This window comes from Schistocerca piceifrons, chromosome 6, assembly GCF_021461385.2.
Source record: "Schistocerca piceifrons isolate TAMUIC-IGC-003096 chromosome 6, iqSchPice1.1, whole genome shotgun sequence".
In the NCBI taxonomy this organism is placed as follows: domain Eukaryota; kingdom Metazoa; phylum Arthropoda; class Insecta; order Orthoptera; family Acrididae; genus Schistocerca; species Schistocerca piceifrons.
Genome location: NC_060143.1, coordinates 231,522,680 through 231,547,333, shown reverse-complemented (window position 1 = coordinate 231,547,333; position 24,654 = coordinate 231,522,680). Strand labels below are relative to the sequence as shown.

Below are 24,654 nucleotides of genomic sequence, written 5' to 3'. Positions count from 1 at the left end.
CATACAAAATTTTCTGGTGGCACACTACTGTAGAATGCTTAGCTCTGTGTAAAGTGACTTGATATAAGACATTAGTCATCTCTCAAGCACTATGCTCTGGATGATAAAAGTTTTCCATATGCCAGAACAGAAGTAGGTAAAAGAAGGTGCCTTCGACACATTTTGCATTTAATATACCCAAAACATTAAAAACTAAGCAACAATAGGACAAGGTCTTGTCAATGAAAAAACTTAGAATGGGTGTCATCTGTGTGATTACAAAAATATTGTAACAGTAAGATGGATGACAAAAATGGTACGCTGAGGGGATAACAGACCTCATTTAAATACAGTTCCAGAAAACGAGCCTCAGAGCAAATGGTACGAGCCCTGTTGCAACTTTTTAAAAGTGTTATTTATTGTTGCATACCAACCAGCTAAAATTCAAGGAATTTATTACCTGGCAGTTTTTAAACCACATTTTTCTTAATTGTGATAAAACTAGAACTAATTATCAATTTGCAGCAGTTAGTTTCTTCAATATGGGAATGTATGCTGTGACAACACTCAGAATCCACTAGCCACTGTACACAGCACATCAGGGGGCTCTTTGCACCATTATTATGTTATTCCATTTTCATATGGATTAAGCAATAATATTTTCTACAGGGTTAGATATGTACAATGATGTCTCATTCAAAGCAATAATATTTTCTACAGGGTTAGATATGTACAATGATGTCTCATTCATTCACACAGCCCTACACATGATTTACTATATAGGCAGCAGAATTTTTACATCTTCCACAAATACCAGTTAACTAAATTTATTCAACATGGTAATCCCACCACCCCACAATATGCAAGAGTGGTACAGAACTGTTATGATCTTAACAGCTATTTCCACTGCTCTCATGCATACTTGATAAAGGCTCAAACTGTAAAGCAATAACATCTTGTCTCCTCCCAACAAGTTTAAGTCTTTTAACCATTATGACAGCTTATAACACACTACCACTTACTTAGTAATTAGATACTACTGGGTTCTCTATGTGTTAAGGGGATATCTTGCATTTACTGCAAGTAAGATGCACCATCACGAAGTATACAATGAGAGAATACTGTCAGTCTACTGTTCCTTATCAGCATGTGACAATTCCATTGTAACCCAAAGATACTAAATCACAGAAATTTGAAATAGCAATGAGAGGAGAAGCAGATATTTAATTTCACAGCAAAAGCAAAGGGGGACAGCACATGACAAAGCATAGGAGCAGTAACGAAGGACAGGAAGGCAACTGAGCTGAAAGGGAAAGGTTTAAATCAAACTACAGTTTAAAAACAGATTTGAAAAATGAAAGAAAAAGAAAAGAAATGAAAAAATGTAAATTCATGAAGCGAAAGATTACGTATCTAGATAGCATAGTAAAAAGTATCTGATACTGCACAAGTTGAGGCATTTACTGAATAACAACAAACACTAAATTCCATAATAACACAGGAAATTACATTCTTACAGCAGTTGTTCCCAACTCATGATATTTTTGCCTACAGCTGTTAAATGCAGCCTCTACAAAGTGACACTACTTCAGCAATGTTAGTAATGAATGAAAGAAAGAAAGAAAGAAAGAAAGAAAGAAAGAAAGAAAAAATAAAAGCGATGAAAATGTCATTAAGGGACGAAGCATAAGCACATTGGAAAATTATTGTCTTTCAAAAGAATGATTCAAGCAGTTGCTTTAACTTGTATACTGAAACCAAAGGGAACTTTTATGAAGATGAGCAGAAGATGATATGAAATCAATTCCTCCTTTCAGATGAGTGTATTAACCACTGCACCACCTTAGACAATACAGGTAATTAAGCTGATAGCTCACACTCACTCAATTAGGAGGCTGTGCTAACTCTGAGACTAACTTGGTATTACTGCGATTAATTTATTTGCATGAACTACTTGTGAGACAAACATTCTTTTGTTGTCAAGCTATTGAAACAGTTTCACAAGGTAAAACATATGAACATAAAGTGAGCAACATGCATCAGGCCATTGGTCTTTAGTGTTATCACTGCACTCTTACTTCTGTGCCATATATATGTCGAAATTCACCCTCGATAATACTAAACCGACATTTAATGCAGAAAAAGACATTACATAACTTGTCAACTGCTTTTTCATCTCCCTCATATTGCTACTAAAAACAGCCAACACATATGATGGTGAACAATCAATTAAACTATTGCTGACTGTTTACCAGTGGCTTGGGGTTGAAAGAGCCACTGTGCAGGATCCAATGCATAAGCTCGAATCACAGATGTCTAGGTGATGAGATTTACTGCTTGGCATAGAGTGCAGCATTCATTTCCTAGTATTCTCTGATTTAGTTTATGAGAACATTCACTTATGCGCCAATGCCTTTACATATTCAGAGAAAGACTAATCAAATATTTGTTCTGCTGATGGTGAAATCCATCAAGAAACACTAACAACTGTGAATTTCTGCTAGTCATTGATGGCTTAAATTACAATAACACAAGTGCAAATAAAGAAAATCAGCCAGCCATCAGACATTTTTATTGTGTAGTTCTTAAAGGCAATGCCAATTAGCCACTATTTCGATATGATGTCAAATGTTACAAGGAAGGAAGCAACGAAGATTACGGGGGGAGATCAGCCACATCCTTTTCAAAGGTGCCACCCCAGCATTTACGTCAAGTGTTTTAGAGAAATCACTGAAAAGCTAAATCTGTAAAGCCGAAGAGATAATTGAACTGTCATCTTACTGCTTAGAAGTCCAGTGTGCCACACTGATCAGTGTAAAATGAAGTGCATTCTCTTTTGGAATGTTTGTGATGTTTCCCTAGATTAATTATACGATGCTGACATGATGGCAGCTTTCCAGATGTATGCACTGGATAAGTACTGTGATCTGTGTATTGCATCTCTCATTGGATAATCTTGCTAAGGAAGTCTGGCTTCATTTAATAGTCTTCCAACAAAATTGTATCTAATTTTCACACTACTGTGGGTTGGGGACAATATCATGTGGAGTAAAGCAGGCAACTAGCAGAGGCTGAGGGTAAAAGTACACAGCACTGTTTAAGACCACTGTAATTTTGTATTTTGCAGAGATGTCACTTTGGTAGGGTCCTTCCCTGACCAACACACCGCAATGGAGTTCTTTGATCAGTTCTATAAAATTTGTTTTGCATCTACAGTGTCTTAAAACCACCCATATAGTGTAGTGCCTCAAGAATTTCAGTGTAAATTCTAGGTACACTCGGCCTTCCACTGTCTCGAACACTCGATATTTTAGGTACGAGTGTGGGAGAGTGAGAACGCTTCTACCAATCCACCTGTTTCTATGTGCAGGTCGGAAGTTTGTTATTAGAAGACTGTAAGAGGGTGAGAGACTGACGACGACAAGTGTTTGCTGCCAGCGCCACAGAAGAGATGATGAAAATCCAAGGAATAATTATGTAGTATTCTTTGGTGTGTTAGTGTCTGTGTTGATTGCAAAAAAGACTAATGAACAATTGAATATAAATTTCTATGCACATTCATGTATTGGACTTGCTTGAGACTAAAGACTTTTATCTTACTTCACGTCTTAGCTCTGCATGAGGCAGGATGCATGTGGTGTCCATAAATTATTGGATTGTTACTATGATACTGAACTTGTGTTTTATCGAGTCTGACGTTTAAAGACACCAGTTGGCTTACCAGAGTCTAATTGCTTATGCGAAAAGGAGTAAATGTTGCTTTGTGTTGAGAGATGAAAATATACCAAGAATGAACTGAAAGCGGTCAACGAGTACACAAATTATTTCAAGAATAGAGAAGTAACTTAATAAATTCCTGTAATCCGCTATAGTCTTCAGAGAATAAGCTTTTGGGAGATCGACACAGCTGACTACCCAGAGAAGAGAATCGGCTGCACACAATATGTAAGTCAACTGCGAGAGACATGTGAGTCTTGCAGCTCAGTACCACACTGTCTCGTGTCATTCCAAAAACATTAGAATAACTTTTCAACTTAAGGTGTCCATGTTCCTTTCCAGGTTACAGAACACTATGCACAGAGGTCTATGTTGCAATCTATGTTTCTCTTGCAGCTGTTTGATACAAATTATACAACCTGCAATTCTGAAGGAGCTAAAGAGAAATGAAGATTCAAGGAATATTTTCTTTGGAACAATCTGTAGCCTGTCCTGTAGAATTAAAAGCAGAAAAGATTTTGCCTGAGATGGAGGGCAGAACAATGCTACAATAATAGCCACAGATTCTGAGATAAACTTTCATAATTATAATGACTACTGTGGCATTATTTATGCTGGCTTGTACTGTTTGGGTTCCCACTTTGTATGAGTTCTAGTGGAATATCATTGAGGTAGTAAGTCCCTCTTGGTTTCAGGCATTTGTATTTCTCTTGATGAAATGCCAGTGGACTGACAGGACTCTGCAGAAGTTGGTCTTTATGTTGTGTATATGTAACTGTCAGTTGTGGTTATTAATTGAAAGAAGAATAAATCACTTGGAATCTTAACATTATGTCCAATTGAGAATCACATGATCTTTCTGAAATTTGTCAGTCAGTTGCTGTTTTACTGTTGTTCAGTCTTTCCCAATTCTTTGAAAGATGTACAATTTCTCCATGTGAAATAAATTATTAAGAAATAATAATAATTGAAATACTTTTTTTCTTCATGGGAGTTAATAATGGCACAAAATATTTGCTCCAAATTTAGACAGCTATCAAAAATTTTAGTAAGTACATGCAAAATAAATGGAACTGCAGATTATTAAATGATACTTACATAAAGTGTTACACAACACTGAATGAAATCGTCAAAGTAAATAACACCACGGCCTCCTCGATCATATTTCTGCATCAACAAAGATACTATATTGTCAGAAAGGCGGTAACCAAATGAGGTCAATGCAGTCTTAAGTTCATTCCTGTCAATATTGCCGGAATTGTCTCTGTCAAATGAACGAAAGCAGTTCTGCCAGTCTGTGACATACTTCCACAATGCTCCAAAATCCTCAAAGCTGACTGTACCTCTGTTCGATTTGTCGAACATACCTGTGTTTGGAAATAACAATGCACATTAATATTTGTATATCAACAAGAAATGCTGAAAGTTAAAAATACCAGGTTCAGCAAAACAAATGAAAAATAATTAAATAAATAAGATCAACCACTGAAGCTATAAAAGATCAAATGGACAGTGGAATGAATAATTTGGATAATGAATTCCTTTGCAAATACAGGTAAACAGTTACAGAGATCAGTTAGATTCTAACATACAGGACGGGTTCTATCAACTTCAAGACAGCTCTAGCCTGTCTACATGAAACTTTCTGTGGAAAATTTATTTTTATAAAAATCTTATCTTTCTTTCAAAATCTCCAGCATGCTTCAATGCTTGGTGAAATTACAAATTTTCATTCATCAAAAAATGAACTACAGTTAGCAAATTGTTTTTCTAAACAATCTACTACACGACACCAATAGAAGCCCTGTTTTCATACTAGATTCCTTATGGACCCTTCATGCATTGACAAATGACAGAAATATTCTGGGAAAGCTGAGATTTTACTTATTAAAAATTACATCATAATAGATCTGTATCACTAAAACTATTCCAAAACACAAGGTCTTACTGAAATGCCACATAAAAAATAATCAAATATATCTGCTGAACATTAATTTTATGTGGCATGGCTACTGTAACAACTGATACATCCTGGATACAAACAACCAGAATACAATAAACCTCACAACACTTACTTTGCCTTTAGTAGTGCAATACAATTGTTTATCAACAGTTCAAAATTGTCCACTTGAACTGAGCAAAATAGACAACACATACTGGTACCAACACTGTTAACACAGTGTAGTTACAAATTCTTACAACTAATGGGAGTCCCATTAGCTAGTTGCCCCAGGAAAAGTATTATAAAAAATTAATAAAAGGGGATATGAAACCAAATTTGTACAAAACATACCTTTATGGTTGAGAAATAACAGAACATTACATGCCAGAAACGGCCATCCCCCATCTGCATACAAAGTTCAACACAGTGTTGCATTTTCATGAACATTGCTTCCGGAGTATATGATTTCACAGCAGATGTTCTCAGGTAATTTATCGATGTGGCAGCAACTGTGCTATGTGACAACAATGAGGTTTCGATGGCTGTGTGTGGGTCTCTTAACTCACTACAGCATGGATTACTATTAACAGTGTTTTGTGCATTATCATAGCAACATATCATCTGCCCAATGTTTTATGGCGGTACTGTCACCAGTGAAGTGTACTGGGGGGGGGGGGGGGGGGGGGGCGTTGGCAAGACACTTACAGCACATCTTTTAATGTACCTTTATTTCTCAGCCATAAAAGTATGCTGCGTACAAATTTGGTTTCATATCCTCTCTTATTAAAATTTTTATACAACTTCTCCCAGAGCCACATATCAGTGGGACATCCATTACTCCACATTACTTCCTTTTGTCAATAAATCAACATTAGACAATTGGCACACAAATGCAAGCACTTTTTATAATTATTTCTGCTCAGGATTTTTTAAATACGTTGTTTCATATACTTATAGAAGCAAACGTCTTATTAGTAAATGAGTAGCTGTTACTATTCCAACGGCCTTGCCACAATGGTAACATTGGTTCCCGTTAGATCACTGAAGTTAAGCGCTGCCGGGCTGAGCTAGCACTTGGATGGGGGACTGTCCAGTCTGCCGAGCACTGTTGGTAAGTGGGGTGCACTCAGGCCTTGTGAGGCAAACTGAGGAGCTCCTTGAGTGAGAAGTAGCCGCTCTGGACTCAGACTGACATAAAGCAGGGAGAGCAGTGTGCTGACCACGTGCCCCTCCATGTCTGCGTCCAGTGATGCCTGTGGGCTGAGGATGACACGGTGGCTGGTCAGTACGGGCCTTCATGGTCTGTTTTGGCAGAGTTTAGTTTAGTTTTTAGCTGTGACTATGTCAGTATAAATGTACAGAATGAGCGAAGGGAGTACAGACGACAAATATGGGAGAGCAACCAGAGTGATAAGATGGGGCAACCAAGGTAAAAAGGGGAGGGGGAGCCAGGCCAAAAATACAAGAAGGAACAGATAATGAAAAAGAGGGTGACCAAAAGCGTCTGAAGAGGATGTTGACAATGTCAGAGCATCTTATCTTCTAGGCGGAGCAGCTAGAGAAAGTGGCTCTGTGCGCCTGTAATGTACTTATCTACATTATAACTCTGCAAGTTAAGTGTTACAGAGGGACTATTACTTTCTTGATCACATGTTGTTCAGTGATGAGACAACTTTTCATGTAAGTGGGAAGGTAAATAACCAATTTGTTCACATTCACATGTCAGAATATACACTCCTGGAAATGGAAAAAGAACACATTGACACCGGTGTGTCAGACCCACCATACTTGCTCCGGACACTGCGAAAGGGCTGTACAAGCAATGATCACACGCACGGCACAGCGGACACACCAGGAACCGCAGTGTTGGCCGTCGAATGGCGCTAGCTGCGCAGCATTTGTGCACCGCCGCCGTCAGTGTCAGCCAGTTTGCCGTGGCATACGGAGCTCCATCGCAGTCTTTAACACTGGTAGCATGCCGCGACAGCGTGGACGTGAACCGTATGTGCAGTTGACGGACTTTGAGCGAGGGCGTATAGTGGGCATGCCGGAGGCCGGGTGGACGTACCGCCGAATTGCTCAACACGTGGGGCGTGAGGTCTCCACAGTACATCGATGTTGTCGCCAGTGGTCGGCGGAAGGTGCACGTGCCCGTCGACCTGGAACCGGACCGCAGCGACGCACGGATGCACGCCAAGACCGTAGGACCCTACGCAGTGCCATAGGGGACCGCACCGCCACTTCCCAGCAAATTAGGGACACTGTTGCTCCTGGGGTATCGGCGAGGGCCATTCGCAACCGTCTCCATGAAGCTGGGCTACGGTCCCGCACACCGTTAGGCCGTCTTCCGCTCACGCCCCAACATCGTGCAGCCCGCCTCCAGTGGTGTCGCGACAGGCGTGAATGGAGGGACGAATGGAGACGTGTAGTCTTCAGCGATGAGAGTCGCTTCTGCCTTGGTGCCAATGATGGTCGTATGCGTGTTTGGCGCTGTGCAGGTGAGCGCCACAATCAGGACTGCATACGACCGAGGCACACAGGGCCAACACCCGGCATCATGGTGTGGGGAGCGATCTCCTACACTGGCCGTACACCACTGGTGATCATCGAGGGGACGCTGAATAGTGCACGGTACATCCAAACCGTCATCGAACCCATCGTTCTACCATTCCTAGACCGGCAAGGGAACTTGCTGTTCCAACAGGACAATGCACGTCCGCATGTATCCCGTGCCACCCAACGTGCTCTAGAAGGTGTAAGTCAACTACCCTGGCCAGCAAGATCTCCGGATCTGTCCCCCATTGAGCATGTTTGGGACTGGATGAAGCGTCGTCTCACGCGGTCTGCACGTCCAGCACGAACGCTGGTCCAACTGAGGCGCCAGGTGGAAATGGCATGGCAAGCTGTTCCACAGGACTACATCCAGCATCTCTACGATCGTCTCCATGGGAGAATAGCAGCCTGCATTGCTGCGAAAGGTGGATATACACTGTACTAGTGCCGACATTGTGCATGCTCTGTTGCCTGTGTATGTGCCTGTGGTTCTGTCAGTGTGATCATGTGATGTATCTGACCCCAGGAATGTGTCAATAAAGTTTCCCCTTCCTGGGACAATGAATTCACGGTGTTCTTATTTCAATTTCCAGAAGTGTACTAATGATCCCATACATTATAGAAGATTCCCCCAAATTAAACATTTTCTGCACTGTGTTTCAATATCTAGTGTTCACACTTTTTTGCTGATGCTTCCATCATGGAAGTGGCTTATCTGGATATGTTGCAAGAATGGCTCTTTCCCCAGTCAGAAGGCGAACCTGAAAACTTTGTATGATGACAAGATGTAACTCCTCCCCATTGGCATCTCTTTCTATGAGAATAGTTGAACATCGAATACCCTGATTATTGGATTGTTGCAATGGTCGATACGATAGTTCTTTTCCATTGGCCTCTACATTCACCTGATCTCAAACCATGTGATTTTTTTTTCCTTTTGGGGCTTTAAAAAAGATTTTACTTATGTTCTGCCACTATCCAATAATTTGATAGAGTTGACACAATTGAAGAGGTTATTGCGTCTATTACTCTGGACATGTTAACCAAAGAATTGGAAGAACTGCATTTACGATGGATGTGTGCTGTGTAACTTAAGGTGCACATATTGAGGTTTTTTTTTTTTTAAAAATTACTTTCAATTTGATGTATTATTCCATTCAGAAATATCCAACTTTGATACAATTTGTTGCAAATAGTCTAAATGAAACTGTTATATTATTTCACTGAAACCAGGGCAGTCTTTTATGGAAAGGGGAGGCGGAGGGGGGGGGGGGGGGGGGGGAGGGGCAACGGAGCAGAAAAGAACTGGCAGGGCAGTAAAGGAATGGCAGAGGTTGAGGTTGAGCCTGTGAAGGTTACAAAGTGTATATGATGTACTGGAGAAACAGTCCCAATCTATCAAATTCAGAGAGAGATACTGGTGGATTAGGGTTGCAAGAGTGGGATGTGGATTATGCTTGGACAATTTTGTCAGCAGAGCACTGGCCTGTGAAAGACAAAGGTCTCAGGTTCATATTCCACTCTGGTGCTCAGTTTTAATGTCTTGAAAGTGAAGCCATTGTCACACAGATTGTGCATTGTGCATTCAGCAGTCAACACTGAGTGTGCCAAATTCCTGACTTCACAGCATGGAAAAACAATGTTGAGAAGTCTTTATGAATGTGTAAAGCAATATCGTGCACAACAGATATGCTGAATGTGCATTTGAACATACACTAATGAGATGAAAGAACGTCACATGCAATCAATCTCTTCTCAGTACACAGTTGGAAATCATCATATTGGCTTTCAGTTGAATATATTCGATGGGTTTTAAATTATAACTTACATCCTGTGAATAAATGCCATTTCAAAGTGCCAGCATATTGAGTACATCTCGAAAACCCATCGTTTACTGGCATGATCTTGTTTTTAAAAAAAGATAGGAAATGTCATTAGTGGGTAACAAATTTCTGAATTTTATTGTGTTATGAAAGTGTACAGTTTCATGGCAAACACACACTGAAGATTCTTCAAACACACATTGTTCTTGGTATGATTTTGATAACTGAATGTCTATGAACACGTCTGCGATTAAAGCATTCAGAAGATGGTAACATTGAAGACAAAGTCATATTACACAAGTTCGTATAGCATTTAAAAAAAAAAATGCTGAGTTACAATTAGTAATGTGCGATGTGTAGCTGATTTGCGTCTTGTTGTAACAAAGATTTTTTACTCACTTCCTTGTTTTCTAATAGGTTATTAAACTTTATTATCGATTCAATACAAATATTTTCTACAATATTTGATGTTATGTAAATGTAAGTAGCTCTTTTTCAGGAGTGTGTGCGCTTTCAATTGAGTTTATTTACAAGGGAGGCTGCACTACTTTGAGTAAGATATTTTGCACATCCTAAATATCCTGCTACTGAATAGAAACAGTTACAAAGCGAGAATGACCTGAGGGTTTTACTATATAGTGAGACTGATCAAATTATTTTTATCTTATGTGGAAGACTACTGCAAATTTTTGTCACACTATTTGTATTGGAACTTTCATAAGCTGATGTCCTTACTGGCTGGACATGGAACTTTGCTTTTTGCCTCATATCATGTTCATGAATATTGAAGTTTTTATTTATATATACTACAGACAGAACAAAAAGACTAGCATGTGGACACTGGAGGATGTGTGTGTTTTAACATGGCTAACGTATGAATTCTACATCCGTCCAATTCAGAAACAAATGGCATGATTTGCAAGCCAGATACAGCAAACAACTGCCCCTGGAGCATGCTGCGGTCACATATACAATGTTGAGGCACATATCCCTACGCACAAACCAGGTCGTTTCTGAGCATTCAGCAGCATGGTGGAGATAAAGTCAGCTTGTTGTACATTGAATCTACATCTATACTGCGCAAGCCACCTGACTGTGTGTGGCGGAGGGTACCTTGAGTACCTCTATTGGTTCTCCCTTCTAGTCCAGTCTCGTATTGCTCGTGGAAACAGAGATTGTCGGTATGCCTCTGTGTGGGCTCTAATCTCTCTGATTTTATCCTTATGGTCTCTTTGTGGGATATACGTAAGAGGGAGCAATATACTGCTTGACTCCCCGGTGAAGGTATGCTCTCTAAACTTCAACAAAAGCCCGTACTGAGCGTCTCTCTTGCAGAGTCTTCCACTGGAGTTTATCATCTCCGTAACGCTTTCGCAATTACTAAATGATCCTGTAACGAAGCGCGCTGCTCTCTGTTGGATCTCCTCTATCTCTTCCATCACCCCTATCAGGTATGGATCCCACACCGGTGAGCAGTATTCAAGCAGTAGGCGAACAAGTGTACTATAACCTACTTCCTTTTTTCCGAACTGCATTTCCTTAGGATTCTTCCAATGAATCTCAGTCTGGCATCTGCTTCACTGACTATAAATTTTACATGGTCATTCCATTTTAAATCACTCCTAATACCTACTCCCAGATAATTTATGGAATTAACTGCTTTCAGTTGCTGACCTGCAACATTGTAGCCAAATGATAAAGGATCTTTCTTTCTATGTATTTGCAGCACATTACACTTGTATACATTGAGATTCAATTATATATATTTATTTTTGTGAACGGCGACTGTCCTACAATACTCCCCGTGGCACACCTGAAATCACTCTACTTTGGAAGACTTCTCTCCATTGAGAATGACATGTTGTGTTCTGTTATCTAGGAACTCTTCAATTCAATCACACAATTGGTCTGATAGTCCATATGCTCTTACTTTGTTCATTAAACAACTGGGGGAACTGTATCTAACGTGTTGTGAAAGTCAAGAAACATGGCATCTACCTGGGAACCTGTGTCTATGGCCCTCTGAGTCTCGTGGACGAATAGCACGAGCTGGGTTTCACACGATCGTCTTTTCCGAAACCCATGCTGATTCCTACAGAGTAGATTTCTAGTCTCCAGGAAAGTCTCCAACATAACACGTGTTCCAAAACTCTACAACCGATGATATAGGTCTGTAATTCTGCACATCTGTTCGACGCCTCTTCTTGAAAACGGGGATGACCTGTGCCCTTTTCCAATCTTTTGGAATGCTAAGCTCTTCCAGAGACCTACGGTACACCGCTGCAAGAAGAGGGGCAAGTTCCTTCGCGTACTCCGTGTAAAATCTAACTGGTATCCCATCAAGTCCAGCGGCCTTTCCTCTTTTGATCGATTTTAATTGTTTTTCTACCCCTCTGTCATCTATTTTGATATCTACCATTTTGTCATTGTGCGACAATCTAGAGAAGGAATTACAGTGCAGTCTTCCTCTGTGAAACAGCTTTGGAAAAAAGACATTTAGTATTTCGGCCTTTAGTCTGTCATCCTGTTTCAGTACCATTTTGGTCACAGTGTCTGGACATTTTGTTTTGATCCACCTACCACTTTGACATAAGACCAAAATTTCTTAGGATTTTCTGCCATGTCAGTATATAGAACTTTACTTTCGAATTTGTTGAATGCCTCTCGCAAAGCCCTCCTCACACTACACATCGCTTCGTGTAATTTTTGTTTGCCTGCAAAGCTTTGGCTACGTTTATGTTTGCTATGAAGTTCTCTTTGCTTCCGTAGCAGTTTTCTAACTCGGTTGTTGTACCACAGTGGCTCTTTTCCATCTCTTATGATCTTGCTTGGCACATACTCATCTAATGCATATTGAATGCCACAGCTATGTGATTACAGCTTTACTATAAAACTTGATGGTTGAGTATGCACCATGTCAAGTTGGTGCTAGCTCTGGCACAGGCAAGGGTATGTGTGTGGTGCACAATGACATTGAGGAGTGGACTGGAAGGGGGAGATAGGGCAGGAGAGGAGACTGTGAGGGCGAGAATAAATGAGTGCAGTAGGGGTGTAGGAATGTGGTTGAAGTGGATGTGAAGCAGGGGTTGGTGTAGATCAAGGGCAGGAGCATTGCCAGATCAAAGATTGTGTTGTAAGGCCAAGTTCCATCTACATTTTTCACAGAAGCTTATCTTCTGGGGGAGGATCAAGAAGCAAGAGTTGTGAAGCAGCAATTGAAGTTGAGCATGTTTTGATCTACACACTGGGTTGTCAACTCTGCTCTAGGCCACCGTTTGGTGGTGGCTGCTCATTTGTGTGAAGAGCTGTTTGGAGTTCAAATCCACATAAATGGTTGTTCAAAAGTTGAGGTGGTATATGATACAACTTCTTTTACAGATAGTCCTGCTCCTGATAGGATAACATTTGCCTGGAATCTGATGAATTTTAGTATTAGACGGGTATAACTCACATGTCAAGGAGCTGGCAGTAGGTGTGGCAAAAGACTGGACTGGTATTTTCGTAGATTGGGTGTCAGCTAAATCTACTCAACAAATCCTGAAATGTAACATACCGATCATGAGCCGGACAGTTTCCGGATTGAATGGAGTCCATGTTCCATTAGACAAGGCAACTTGCAGTTCATCAGCTGTTATATATCCACTGCGGTCCTTGTCCACCCTGAAATAAAGATATAATGTAATATTTTATTGGTACACAATCTACACCACATAGTTAAGATACAGTACTGACAAATATGCGAAGGTTAATTTTTCCAAATAAATATTTTCATAATGCTTAATATGTTTATAATAAACTGTTTCGTTAATTTTTAAATGTTCCACTAACAAGGTGCTACCGGCTTTAAAATGTTATTTGTGGCATACTAAATTTTTCCACAGTAACTGTTAAATGAGCCAAGTAATGATATAATGGTTCCAAAGTCATCAATTAAATGAGCGGGAATAACAAAAGCATATCTACAAGTTTATTTCAAAATAAACACTAATATGGTTATATTAAAAAATTCTGTAAACTCATACAATATTAAGTGCTCCTTAATGAAAATAATTACCTATAGAACATAATGGGCTAACCTCACTACTACGTTAATTTAAAAAATATATCAGTTCAAAAAGGAAGAAATTACAAGAATTGGACATACACCATGTTCCCAGATGAATCTAGCTGATTACTTGTATATATCAAAAAACAAAGATGATGTGACTTACCAAACGAAAGTGCTGGCAGGTCAATAGACACACAAACACACAAAATTCAAGCTTTCGCAACAAACTGTTGCCTCATCAGGAAAGAGGGAAGGAGAGGGAAAGACGAAAGGATGTGGGTTTTAAGGGAGAGGGTAAGGAGTCATTCCAATCCCGGGAGCGGAAAGACTTACCTTAGGGGGAAAAAAGGACGGGTATACACTCGCACACACACACATCCATCCACACATATATATATATATATATATATATATATATATATATGTGTGTGTGTGTGTGTGTCTGTGTGTGTGTGTGTGTGTGTGCGTGTGTGTGTATACCCGTCCTTTTTTTCCCCTAAGGTAAGTCTTTCCGCTCCCGGGATTGGAATGACTCCTTACCCTCTCCCTTAAAACCCACATCCTTTCGTCTTTCCCTCTCCTTCCCTCTTTCCTGATGAGGCATCAGTTTGTTGCGAAAGCTTGAATTTTGTGTGTATGTTTGTGTGTCTATCGACCTGCCAGCGCTTACGTTCGGTAAGTCACATCATCTGTGTTTTTAGATATATTTTTCCCACGTGGAATGTTTCCCTCTATTATATTAATATCATTAATTTGATTACTTGTATACTGAGAAAAGCCAAACCTACATTTCTAGAATTTGTAGATTTACAGAAAGAGTTTGACAATGCAGACAGGAATACACACTTTGAAATTCTGAAAGTGGCACCTATGAAATACAGGGAGTGATACGTTTTCTGCAATGTACAGAACTGGACTGTAATTATAGCGACTGAAGGACATGAAGGGAATGCAGTATTTGATAAGGAAGTGAGACAGGTTTCTAGGCTGTCTCTGATGATGTTCAATCTGCATAATGAGCTAGCAGTAAAGGAAACCAAGGAGAATTTTGGATGGGAACCAAAGTGCAGAGTGATGAAATAAAAATTTCGAGGTTTTCTGGTGATATTGTAATTTTGTCAGGGGCAGCATTTTCTCGGAAGACAGTATGTAGGATAATGAGTGTAACAAAGAGAAAAACTTAGTATTATCTGTACAAGATTAGTGGTGCACATCTTGAGCATATCATATTGTATTTAAGTATTTATGGCCAATATTAAGAAGTAATTTGAAATGGGTCTTAGTGTGACTAATTCTCAAATACTGTTCCAGCAACTTGAGACCTTATGAAGTAGACATGACAAAAGGCATTGAATGAAATCAGGGACACACTACAGTCACGTAGAAGAAGGTGTAATTAGCTTAAGGACAAACACTAACTTCACTTAACAAAGGTTTATTCAGCACTTGCACATACAAGAGTGTGGAGTGAACTGTGTCCGGCCAGAACACATGCAGTATATATACAACAACAGAACATTCCAGTACAATGGTTCTTGACATTCATGGATACTTGTAGAATGTACTCTAACTGAATATAGAAATTAAAATTGTACAGTCCAGGTGAGTTTTGAACTCACAACCGTCCATGCAACAGTTGAGTATCATAACCACTACACCACGGTGCTACTCAGTTTCTTCTGTGGCAATATAAAAATGTGACAGAAATGCTCTAGGAACTTTAATGCTAATCTTTGGAAGCAAAGCAATGCAGTTCTTGTGGAATTCTGTTAAATATACTTATAGACCCTGTATTCGAAGACAGTGCAACCAACTGCCGTCATTGTATATCTTGTGTAGGGACATTAGACGAAAGTAAGATATTAAGGCATGTGCAGAGGAATGTAGACAGTCATTTTTCCCCTTGCACAATATGTGAAGGGAACAGGAACAAAAATCAATCATGTTGGTGCAATTTACTATCCATGCACTGTACAGTGTCTTGAGAGATTATACAATGAAACAGTAAAATAAAGGTAATGGGAGGTAACCTAATTAAATCACGTTTTGATGAGGGAATTAGATTAGGAAATGAGACACTGAAAAAAATTGGTGTTGCTATTTCAGCACAAAAATAAGTGGAGATAGCCAAAATAGAGAAATATCAAATGTAGACTGACAATGGGAAGAAATGTGTTTCTGAAACAGAGATATTTTAACATCTAACATGAATTTAAGTGTTAGAAAGCCTTTCCCTACAATCTGTCAGGATTGTAGCCTTGTAACTACGGTGAGGCATGGATGATTAGACTAGCATGGAGATATGTATCAAACCATTCAACATCCCAGAGCAAACAAACAAAGAACAACACGCATCAATTAAACAATCAGAGGAAAACGAAATATTAAGACAGCCACCAGAACAAGCACAAATAGAACACGAAGTGACACACATGTTAGATATAGAAGAAAAATTTCAGCTGACATATATAGAATACAAAGACACAAATACAGACATTAGACCATTCTTGCATAGACCGCCAAATAACCCACAAGTCGAAACAATAAAAACTATCAACACAATCATACACAACAAAATAAATGAAACACAACTATGGAAGAGTTACAACTACTGGTTTATATAGGAGCACTCACTACACTAAATATACACACTAGGCAGAGATCAGAACCAACCAACACACAGAAGAAACCCACAAAACCAGCATGGCAACACAGGCTACAGATCAGAATAGGAAGACTGAGAAAAGACATCAGACAGCTAACACAATTTATAAGAAATGAAATGTCAGAAAAAAAAAAGAAAAAGGTTAGGTAAAACCTCACAACAAGAAGTGATAGAGCAATTAGATGAAAAGAAGCAGAAATTACAAGCATTGGCCAAACGACTTAGAAGATACAACAAAAGTGAAAATAAAAGGAAACAAAACCAAACATTCAACACAAACCAAAAGAAATTTTACCAGACAATAGATAACACACACATTAAAATAGACAATCCACCAAACATAACAGACAAGGAACACTTACTTGTGGAGCAACATATGGTCAAACCCTGTACAACATAACAGGCATGCACGGTGGATACAAGCAGAAACAGATACGTACAAGATGATACCACAAATGTCTGAAGTGATAATTTTGCAACATGAAGTCACCCAAGCAATTAATTCTACTCACAATTGGAAAGCCCCTGGAAAAGATAAAATAGCAAATTTCTGGCTAAAGAAATTCACCTCAACACATTCACATCTAACTAAATTATTTAACAGTTACATTGCAGACCCATACACATTCCCTGATACACTTACACATGGAATAACTTATCTGAAACCTAAAGATCAAGCAGACACAGCAAACCCAGCTAAATATCGCCCCATAACATGCCTACCAACAATATACAAAATATTAACTTCAGTCATTACAAAGAAATTAATGACACATACAACACAGAACAAAATTATAAATGAAGAACAAAAAGGCTGTTGCAAAGGAGCACGAGGATGTAAAGAGCAACTGATAATAGATGCAGAGGTGACATATCAAGCTAAAACTAAACAAAGTTCGCTACACTATGCATACATTGATTACCAAAAAGCTTTTGATAGTGTACCCCACTCATGGTTACTACAAATATTGGAAATATACAAAGTAGATCCTAAATTGATACAGTTCCTAAACATAGTAATGAAAAATTGGAAAACCACACTTAATATCCAAACAAATTCAAATAATATCACATCACAGCCAATACAGATTAAGCGTGGAATATACCAAGGAGACTCATTAAGTCCTTTCTGGTTCTGCCTTGCTCTGAACCCACTATCCAACATGCTAAATAATACAAATTATGGATACAATATTACTGGAACATACCCATACAAAATCACACATCTGCTATACATGGATGATCTAAAACTACTGGCAGCAACAAATCAACAACTCAACCAATTACTAAAGATAACAGAAGTATTCAGCAATGATATAAATATGGCTTTTGGAACAGACAAATGTAAGAAAAATAGCATAGTCAAGGGAAAACACACTAAACAAGAAGATTACATATTGGATAACCACAGCGACTGCATAGAAGCGATGGAAGAAACAGATGCCTATAAATATCTAGGATACAGACAAAAAATAGGAATAGATAATACAAATATTAAAGAAGAACTAAAAGAAAAATATAGACAAAGACTAACAAAAATACTGAAAACAGAACTGACAGCAAGAAACAAGACAAAAGCTATAAATACTTACGCTATACCAATATTGACCTACTCATTTGGAGTAGTGAAATGGAGTAACAAGAACTAGAAGCACTCAATACACTTACACGATCACAATGCCACAAATATAGAATACATCACATACATTCAGCAACTGAAAGATTCACATTAAGCAGAAAGGAAGGAGGAAGGGGATTTATCGACATAAAAAACCTACATTATGGACAGGTAGACAATTTAAGAAAATTCTTTATAGAACGAGCAGAAACTAGCAAAATACACAAAGCAATCACTCATATAAATACATCGGCTACACCACTGCAATTTCATAACCACTTCTACAACCCTTTAGATCACATAACATCAACAGATACGAAGAAAGTAAATTTGAAAAAGAAAACACTACATGGCAAGCACCCGTATCATCTAACACAGCCACACATCGATCAAGATGCATCCAACACATGGCTAAGAAAAGGCAATATATACAGTGAGACGGAAGGATTCATGATTGCAATACAGGATCAAACAATAAACACCAGATATTACAGCAAGCATATTATTAAAGATCCCAATATCACAACAGATAAATGTAGACTTTGCAAACGACAAATAGAAACAGTAGATCACATCACAAGTGGATGTACAATACTAGCAAATACAGAATACCCCAGAAGACATGACAATGTAACAAAAATAATATATCAACAGCTTGCCTTACAACATAAACTTATAAAACAACATGTTCCCACATACAAGTATGCACCACAAAATGTACTGGAGAACGATGAATACAAATTATACTGGAACAGAACCATTATAACAGATAAAACAACACCACATAACAAACCTGACATAATACTCACCAATAAAAAGAAGAAATTGACACAACTAATCGAAATATCCATACCCAATACAACAAATATACAGAAGAAAACAGGAGAAAAAAATTGAAAAATACATCCAACTGGCTGAGGAAGTCAAGGACATGTGGCATCAAGATAAAGTTGACATTATACCAATTATACTATCAACTACAAGAGTCATACCATACAATATCCACCAGTACATCAATGCAATACAGCTACATCCAAACTTATATATACAACTACAGAAATCTGTAATTATTGATACATGTTCAATTACCCGAAAGTTCCTAAATGCAATATAACACATACCATACAGTTAAAAGGAAGTGACGCTTGATCAAGGTCCGCGTCACTTTCCATTTTTAACCAGACTTAACGTCTGAGAAAGTAAAGAAAGAATGAATAATAATAATAATAATAATAATAATAATAGTGCTGGTGTTCGATACTCTTCCTACCCAGGCATCATCAGTGCTAGTCAATGTAATTTCACAGTTACTTGGTAACATTTTACATAGGATCAATCGAAATGAAGTGGTCCAATAAAAATTAAGTTCGTTGCTTGAGCATTTTTAAATATTTTATTTTAAATTTTACCTTTCATATTTACTGAATGGTGGCCATTTTCATTTGTAAGTGGGCGACATTGTTTCAGTTTAGAGACGTTAGCAAAAATATTAATGTCTATGCAATGGGTTAAGTTACAACACTGCAATTGACACGATTGTTCTTAGAAAAGTGTCTTCTACAACATTGTCTATTACACAAAATAACCTAAATTTAAAAATAACCAGTCAAAATGACCTTCAAAGTTTGGTATCCAAATTTTAAAAAATCCACTTTTCAGGCCCAAAAATAACAAATAAGGAGTGATTTATGAGAGTCTATTTTTTTCCTATACTTAGATATACAGTAGAGCAAGAACACTTACAAATGTTTCCTTAATTTTTTATGAATTATCGAAATTTGAAAATTTTCAGTTTTTGTAAGCGATGGGGTTCGTTATCTCAGGTGGGACTGAACATAAAAATATGATTTTTGCACAGTTTGTACACCTATATGAGAGCAACATACTTTAAAAATTTCCACATTGATATCCGACTGTGAACAAAGATATGAATTTTTGAAAATGAGGAGATAACTCACATTACTCTACAACTAATCTTATGGCTGTTGCCTAGTCATGTGTGATATTGGCAGGATATAATCAATTATTATTGAAGTAAGGTACTGAATTATATACAAGTGGAAACATCACTGAAATTAACATTTATATTATTTTGACGTACTTTTAAAATAAATATTTTCAATTAACATCCTTCGAGATGCAACTGTACCTAAACCTGGTGGTGAATGTTAAGAACACTAATTTCTTCAGGCAGCTTCTGTGATATAGAATAAGACTTCCCGGTTTCTGTAGTAAGTTCAAGCACTGAAAGTTTCCTTAAAACATTTTTCATTGGTACCCAAACTTTGTCACTAGTAGATTTCTTGAATGATGTTCTTGGGCCATAGGGTGGTAAAAATGCACAAAAACATCATTTTTTTTCCCAAACTTATTCTTTCAATCTCTGCAAGCCACAACTGTCCATCATACACACATGCCACTATGTCATTCCACATTAAAGACAGATGTAATTTTACTGACACAATGACCCTCAAAAATTTCGGTTTCTGGAGTTACATAGCATGGAACTAAGTTTTCTGCAATGCCAATGAATATGCAGAAATGCCTTGTTCCTTTTATTGCTATACAGTTTTCAAAACTGGTTTGAAGTGTTGTTTTCATATGCAGAACCACTTCTTTCTTGATCAGAAAATAGGTAATGCCTTCAATATTATCCTTGCAAAAGACATAAATGTCCTGTACTGTGAGAATTTGGTCTGTAGTTGGCCTTTGTAGGCTGGCTTTACTTACTTCACTTTTTGTTGTACTTCCTACTCCATCACATGCATTTTTACCATGGCAAGATGCAAAGAAGTGCCATTCAGCCTCCAACCCAAAGTCTACTTTGTGGTTGCACAGATTTGAAAAATTCTTTTTGTTCTTATACTGACTACGACTTCCATCTGGAAAGTCTATCAGCTTCTCAATCTTGGGAAAATTTTCTTTTATGTAATTTATTACATACTTTTGAAACACAGCCAAAGTGTTGTGCTCCAAGTAGCCGCTTAGAATGCAAATTGAAGAACTGCAAACTTCATCTTTCTCATTTTTAAAGTAGAGAATAAATGGATGCACTGTTGCCTGGTCATTGTCCCAGTGGTACCCTTGTATTGCATACTGTATCACAAAGGTAAAATTTTCTGCAAAATCAGCTAGCACTATGCATTCAGTTTAATGAAGTTGTGCTTTTTTTGTCCTTGAAAAACTTACTTTCGATTTTAAAAACATAGTGATAACTTTTGAGTTTTTGTAAGTTATCAATTAAAGATTCCAAGTACTCTTCCTGAGATTTAACAACTGTTATAATTTCTGTCCTGTCAGTTGTGACCCACTGTTTGAAGGTAATACTGTCTGGCATTTCCTCATCATATTCATGAAACAATTCAATAATGGTTTTCTTACCAGGGCATTTATTACACAAACTCATCATGCAGCCATAACTGTTAGTGTCACAGACCATTAAATCTAGTAACTCTTTGTAGTTACACCGAGTTTTGCACCCGCAATCATCAGATTGACATTTTGATGATATACAAACAAATACATACAGAGTGTGTCCCTGAGGATCCAACCAAAATACACCACTTAGGGTGGAGGTCACAAAATTCTGACATTCCAACTTTGCATTCGGGATGAGAATTTTTGAAAGCTACATAAAGTTCATTTAAATTTGACAGCACTAGTCGTTTCTGCTTTGTTACTTTAACTCCATTTATAACAACTCTTTTGCTATCTTTGCAACCTGGGTACATCCTACTGTTTTCATAATCTTCAAAAACTGCTGGATCTTTTTGTTTCTTCACTTATACCTACTCCTTTCTTCTTTCCTAAAACTGGAAGAATGCCTTGCTCTTTCACTAATTTTTGGGTTAGTTTAACCAAATGATGAGAAACGTTGAATTCACGAACTATTTTTCTCTTGACCATGAGTCAGGGAGCAAACTTAAAATTTTAACTTCTTCCTCTTTAGATGTCACTAAACCTTTAATTTTTAGTTTCTCTATTAAGCTCAAATATTCAGTGTCAGATTATGCTGGTGGTAAGTTTCTTCTTCTTTAAGAATAACGTTGGTATGTGTATTATTAAAGCATGATTCCAAGTCTTTTCTAATTTTGTCTGAAATTTGTTGTACCTTATTTTCAATAGCTGTTTTTCTTTTTCTGCTACTTAATTTTATTATTTTCAAAGCAGGAGATATGTCTAACTTAGAACAAGCAAAATCCAATATGCTAACAGCTTCCTCATTAGGAATATAAATGTCATTAACTAGGTTACATGATTCTGGTTCTGGATTCACAATAAATATTTTTGAGTAACAATTTGGACACAGGGAATTTCCAGGAATCACATTATGTTTCACTTGGGAAGCTGTTTCACTCTCACATAACAAGGACAAATGTTCAAGTTTTATTTCCCCTCAAGCCTTTAGTAATAGGCTTTTTATGAACTTTAAATGGATCACAGCACTTTCTTAGAAAAATGTGGTTGTACTTCAGAATATATTTCTTATCGTGATACTCACACACTGATGTCACAGAAGAACTTCGTTGAAATTTAAACACAGTTTGTCTAACTTCATCAAAATCACTGACATTTTTCAAGTTTTTTGAAACTTAACTGGAAACTGTTTTGCGACACACTTCACTTGCTATCTGTCCAACAGAGCACTGTTCATCCATGTTATTGCATTCCAGTTAATCTCTCAAAATTAATTACAAATTACACACAGAACAAAGCACACAACACATTCTACACTCTCGAAGTATGTACATACACTCTAACAGATGTTTCAGAACAAACTGACTACAACAATGCAACACCCAGCAATAATGTACTTCTACAATGCCACACCCAGCAATAATGTACTCCTTTATTGACAATAAACCTAAACGTAAATGGGCATTTTTATTACAACAAAACAAAAGTGAAAGCTCCTATTGTTTAATATTGCATTATTAAAAATAAATATTAATATTGGGGGATAGTGTTAACTAAATATATGTCACAACTAAATTTTATTACAATGAAATCATAACCCATTTAAATAGGCAACAGCCATAAGATCAGTTATAGAGTAATGTGAATTATTTCCTCATTTTCAAAAATTCATATCTTTGTTCACAGTCACATATCAATGTTGAAATTTTTACAGTACGTTGTTATCATATAGGTGTACAGACTGTGCAAAAATCATATTTTTATATGTAGTCCCACCTGAGATATCTAACCTCAAACTTAACAAAAAATGAATATTTTGAAATTTCAAAAACTCATAAAAAATTAATGAAACATTTGTAAGTGTTATTGCTCTATATGAGGCTAGTAGTGTATGATATCCAGCTATAGAGGAAAAAAATAGACACTCATAAATCACTCCTTGTTTGTATTTTTGGGCCTAAAAAGTGGATTTTTGAAAATTTGGATACCAAACTTTGAAGGTCATTTTGATTGATTATTTTTTAACTTAGGGTATTTTGTGTAATAGACGATGTTGTAGAGGACACTTTTTCTAAGAACAACCAGGTCAATTGCAATGTTTTAGCTTAACCCAGCGCACATATATTCAAATTTTTGCTAATGTCTCCAGACTGAAAAATCGTCGCGCGCCTACAAATAAAAATGGTTGCCATCCAGTAAAGGTGCAAGATAAATTATTTTAATAAGCTGTTTTGAACATCTCATATATAGGGCAATCACATGTAAAAAATTAAAATATTTAAAAATCGTCAAGCAATCATCACTGGACCACTTCATATGGATTGACCCACCACAGTGTAGTCTTTTCATTGTTTCCAGCAAGATTAAACAGCTCTTTCTTGTGCTGCCTCCTTAATTATACTAAACCTAAAGCAACAAGTTGAACTGATTACTGCTACATTTATAAAACCGAAGGTGTGATTATTTGTAATCTGCACTCAAGAAGTGCTGACTTATTGCCTTGATTGTCTCAGTTGTCTGCATGTCCCACACATAACTGGGAAATACACCGCCACATCTTGTTTATGATCTGTCTCCCATGTTTACAACAAATACAGTACACTCCAGGCAAACATAACTCTGGCAATTCTTGTGGAGGTTGTGCAAGCATCAGGTTGGAAGAAAGTAACCTATTCTGTGGTTTAGATCTTGCCAGTGTCTGTGTGTGTCCTATGCACATGCTTACTATCCTTCATGTTTTAGTCATAGGACACAAAAGTCTCTCTCAGGTACTTTACCTTCATTCATAAATTGAGAGGTACTATCCTTACCTTTTGCACCAGTACTGTAAGAACAAAATAGCTCTCTCACAAACTGGGAATTATAGTGTGCACCAACAATGAATGAACCAAA

At 37.6% G+C, this 24,654-nt stretch overlaps 1 protein-coding gene across 2 annotated transcripts in view; it reads right to left on the bottom strand.

The window, feature by feature from the left end:
• LOC124803047 (programmed cell death protein 6) overlaps positions 1 to 24,654 on the bottom strand; it is a 59,852-nt gene that overhangs the window by 1,071 nt on the left and 34,127 nt on the right. For both annotated transcript variants that reach the window (XM_047264165.1, XM_047264164.1), the window contains exons 2-3: positions 13,568 to 13,674; positions 4,795 to 5,063 (exon numbers count right to left, since the gene is read on the bottom strand). In XM_047264165.1, coding sequence (XP_047120121.1) covers positions 4,795 to 5,063; positions 13,568 to 13,674 — 376 coding nt within the window. The remainder of the gene's footprint in view (positions 1 to 4,794; positions 5,064 to 13,567; positions 13,675 to 24,654) is intronic.